The sequence below is a fragment of the Pecten maximus genome, chromosome 8 (genome assembly GCF_902652985.1).
Source record: "Pecten maximus chromosome 8, xPecMax1.1, whole genome shotgun sequence".
NCBI classification, from domain to species: domain Eukaryota; kingdom Metazoa; phylum Mollusca; class Bivalvia; order Pectinida; family Pectinidae; genus Pecten; species Pecten maximus.
In genome coordinates, this window is record NC_047022.1 from 39,746,671 (window position 1) to 39,751,747 (window position 5,077).

The 5,077-nt window shown below is 38.9% G+C and overlaps 1 protein-coding gene across 1 annotated transcript; it reads left to right on the plus strand.

Moving 5' to 3' along the window:
- The first annotated feature begins 234 nt into the window (after nt 1-234).
- Nucleotides 235-2,303, plus strand: LOC117332320 (putative uncharacterized protein YHR217C). Its single transcript, XM_033891205.1, has 2 exons — nt 235-306; nt 1,800-2,303. The coding sequence occupies exons 1-2, from the start codon at nt 235-237 to the stop codon at nt 2,301-2,303; spliced, it is 576 nt and encodes a 191-aa protein (XP_033747096.1).
- Nucleotides 2,304-5,077: the final 2,774 nt, after the last annotated feature.

The window sequence follows — 5,077 nt, forward strand, 5'->3', positions numbered from 1 at the left end:
ACAGTAAAATAAAGGATATATGGAGGGATTTGAAAACATCCTCAGCAAAATCGAGTGTTAACATATTGTCGAGGAAAGCTTAACATAACCATTTACAACCGGTATAAGAAACTGACACCGAAGCAACACGGATAATATAATTTTGGAGATACATGTACAGGACAGAAAACAATACAAAAAACAATTTGATTACTCTTGGAATCACAGAACAGCGAAATAAGACAAAGCAGAAAGATGGAAACTCTTTACTTCATACAGTTATGGAGTACATCGGTATGGAATGAGGAAGTCAAAAAGGTGATCAGGGTAGAGAAAACATTGAAAGAAAATGGGAATGATAAAGACAAGACAACCCTTATCACATTAGACTCACTGGAAACAAAGAAGGAAATAATCAGGGGAAAAGGCTTTCAAGAGAGCACATACCAAAATACCTCACAAAATATGCAAGGAAAGGGGAGGGGCAGGAATAGTAATCATTCGAATTGACTGACAGAGTGTGGGGATCATCAGACGACACAGAAACCCTATAAAGACATCCGAGAAACAATCATTATAATAATTCGGGTCAAATCATTCGAGATACCAAACGAATAAAACGAATCAGTTTTATTAATATATTAGATATGGATATAGAGGAGATTTAGTTGAGTACACACGTCACAATACAAATCATACATACATATAGGATTGGAAAACAATATGCCTGCATCCATTTATAACTAGACCATCGGTTTAGCTGAAACAATAAAAACCTCATTAGAGTTTGTTGTGGAATGTCAAACATACTAATACAAAAACAATACCGGATAACCAGCTAATTACCTGTCGCTAGAGTGAAACCTGAAGTGGATTTATTTAATTCCAATCAAAGTGCACTCTCCACGCACTTACACGGAGCAAAAGTTCACTAAATACTAACAAATGTATCTATGGTGTTCCTGCTTTATGTAACAGTCTCTGGGATATTCATAATGAGGCGCATTAACGACAGGGGATCAACACAAATTACACTTCGCATGCAGTTGATATCGTCATCAATTTCCCGTCTTAACGGATGACAGGCAATGTAAGCCAGTGAAAAGTACGATAGCACATCAACTTAGTCCGGATATGGAGTTTAATTGTAATAAAATAGTCATTTTAAATCAGGCATTTGTGGGAAAACGCGCTCATACGATCGCCAATTGAATGAGGCGTGATTTAATTAACAGTGCCACGACAAACTCTTGGAGTGCATCCTCATCATCTATCCCCATCATCCATCCTCATCATCTATCCCCATCATCTATCCTCATCATCTATCCTCAGCATTCATCCTCATCATCTATCCCCATCATCCATCCTCATCATCTATCCTCATCATCTATCCTCATCATCCATCCTCATTATCTACCCTTATCATTCCTCCTCAATATTTGAAGTGGGACGACTGGTTCGCCCGTTGTCAGTATAATGTGACCGGGTGGGGTGTCCTGCTGGGTGTCTTCGGCAATATGCTTCAGTGAGGTATCACTATAAATCGGCAAAAGTTCCGGCCTATCACAAGGAGACTTGACAAGAACATACCGCAGCCTCCCAAAACACACATACGCACTCAACACACGCATGCATGTCGCACGCACGGGAGGCCGTCATTAAATGACTTTAGCTGTTAATAGGACGTTAAACAAAATAAACCAAACCAAACCTCCTCATTATTCCTCCACATCATTCCCCCTCACCATTCGTCATCATCATTCCCCATCATCCATCCTCATCATCCATCCTCATCATCCATCCTCATCATCCATTCTCAGCATTCATCCTCATCATCCATCCTCATCATCCATCCTCAGCATTCATTCTCAGCATTCATCCTCATCATCCATCCTCATCATCCATCCTCAGCATTCATTCTCAGCATTCATCCTCATCATCCATCCTTATCATCCATCCTCATCATCCATCCCCATCATCTATCCCCATCATCCATCCTCATCATCCATCCTCATCATCCATCCTCATCATCCATCCTCATCATCCATCCTCATCATTCATCCTCATCATCCATCCTCATCATCTATCCTCATCATCCATCCTCATCATCCATCCTCATCATCCATCCTCACCATCCATCCTCATCATTCATCCTCATCATCCATCCACACCATCCATCCTCATCATTCATCCTCATCATCTATCATCATCATCCATCCTTATCATCTATCCTCATCATTCCTCCTCATCATCCATCCTCATCATCCATCCTCATCATCTATCCTCATCATTCCTCCTCATCATTCATGGATTTCACCTCATGAGAAGTACAAATATTCTTAATAGAAAAATCCCGCGGATAAGCAATTAGATCGACTATGGTTGAGAAGATGAATTATTTATACGACCATATCTGTAAACTGTAAAACGAAAGTAGGTCTAGCCAGGTGAAGCAAATGCTGCTATTTTCGCAATAACTGTTCGTTTTACTTGATACGATAGCTATGAACAAAATCAGTGTTACCTTCCGTTGTAATTTAGTACATTGGTGTCTCAAAAAATGCGAAAATAATCCGGTATAATGTTCAATGATCTTCTGTTTTTATTATCGTTATGCATGTTTTCCGGGTCACGTTCTAAAAGCATGTGAACTTCCGGTTACGTCATCAAATTCATTTCCCGCGAATTTATTGGGAAATCTAAATCAACACCTGAAATGAAATGAAATGGAAGAAATAAAAAAAATTCTAAATAAAAATATTGTGATCAATATTTAGTGCAACATTAAAGTTTCATCGTAAATAATTGCTACGATTCGCCAACCTAAAGCATAAGTAATTGAAATCAAATTATTCTAAAATTCACATTTCGTTTCTATTTTAATCTTAATTTTTTTATCACAAGATCGTTTAGAAGCTTTGCAGTACTGACTCTTTCAAACGCACAGATGCTTTGATTTGAGCAAAGATGGCGACCTGAAGCTGTGTGGCGGTTTGGATTGGAATTAAATTGCGTATATTTCGGCAAGTAAACATCGTACAAGGTTCCCGTTTGGTCAGATCATCTAATTTTGTCATCATGTATTCAGAACAGTTGTTGTTTAGTCGCTACCGTCATTAACATAAAAATTCGGATTATTATATAAATACTTATTTAATTATATCAAGCTTCCATCGGTTACAATGTTATTCAAATGTATTAACTGGCTGATTGGCGTTCTTCAGCCGATTCAGACAAGAAAACTGTATCATCTATCATCTACATAAAGAATTATAAACAGTTTGATATAAATTCCAATATTTTCACCTAAATTCAATCAAACACGTTCTCCAGTCAAGAAATCCCTGGATATCTTGGGATGGTGTGGACACTCCCATGATCAAACCTGTCAGATGTGTCGGCTGCTCTATGAGTCCCTCAGATAGCCCAATCGTAAATCGCTGACAAAAGTTAGAACATATGACAAAATTGTAGAAATAGACAAGCCATGGACACTTACGAAAAGTCAAGCAATTTGAATGGCACTTCATATATATCAATAACATAATTCACCCACGCGCTCCCAAACATTTATAATTCTAAGAAACTGAGAATTCGAATTCTCCGAAGAATATTGATATTCAGAAGTATTAGGTAATGTATCACACATTGTATACAACAAATGCCGAATACCATAATAACCAAACGGTAGATTAGCAATTCAGAACAACTAGCAATCACCTATGGGCTTCCGTACCTAAAATGCATACGTACTAATAATGCAATATACAATAATAATCAGGTTTTAGATCATTTGCACACAACTAAGGCACAATATCTTCTTCATACCATTAATGTATATCGATTGTTTCGAATAAAGCATGCACCATGCACAAGAAAAGCAGATGAAACGCACACGAAAACAACTCAGTCACGCATGAGTGGACCGCACCCCAAAGACTGATAGACCAGTCTCCATCAGGTTAAACGCACCATCAACGTGGATGAAATGCAAGGGGCATGAACAAACAGATATAAACTTACCACAGTCAGTTTTCTGTTCCTTTCTTCTAGACTGGCCACCAGACCCTTAGTTTATGTGTTGAGAATGGCTAAATTCTAATACTAGATTATCTGCCCCTAGTTTGAAACCTGGGATCAGACATATCCTAGGGACCAAATCATAAAGCTCAACTTTCTTTGTAATTTTAATATTATAGAGACAGAAAAAACACCAATACTCCGCTCTCCACGTGAACTAGCGATACCACAATGATTCAATGTTTCTCTTCCAGCACCTCTCGTGTCTTTTCTTATATACAATTACCTGGCCGCAACATCACTATAATAGCTAGCGTTCCACCAAATAGCAGCCTTGCATACGCAACACAACCAAAACAAAACAAAATACCTACTTGAGCGTAACTCCTCTCTGACGTTATAACCCTGTCACGGTCTTCTGATGTTATATCCTGAAGAACCTTCTTTCTGACAGTATAACTCTGTCAAAGTCACTTCTCTGATGGTATACCCTGACGAGATCTCCTCTCTGACGATATACCCTGACGAGATATCTTTTCTGACAGTATAACTCTGTCAAAGTCTCCTCTCTGATGATATTACCCTGACGAGATCTCCTCTCTGACAGTATAACTCTGTCAAAGACACTTCTCAGACGATATACCTTGACGATATCTCCTCTCTGACAGAATAACTCTGTCAAAGTCTCTTTCCTGATGGTATACCCTGACAAGATCTCCTCTCTGACAGTACAACTCTGTCAAAGTCACTTCTCTGACGATATACCCTGACGAGATCTCCTTTCTGACAGTATAACTCTGTCAAAGTCTCCTCTCTGACGATATACCCTGACGAGATCTCCTCTCTGACAGTTTAACTCTGTTAAAGTCTCTTCTCTGACGATATTACCCTGATGAGGTCTCATCTCTGGTGATATACCTTGACGAGAGATCTCCTCTCTGACAGTATAACTCTGTCAAAGTCACTTCTCTGATGATATACCCTGACGAGGTCTCCTCTCTGACAGTATAACTCTGTCAAAGTCTCTTCTCTGATGATATACCCTGACGAGGTCTCCTCTCTAACAGTATAACTCTGT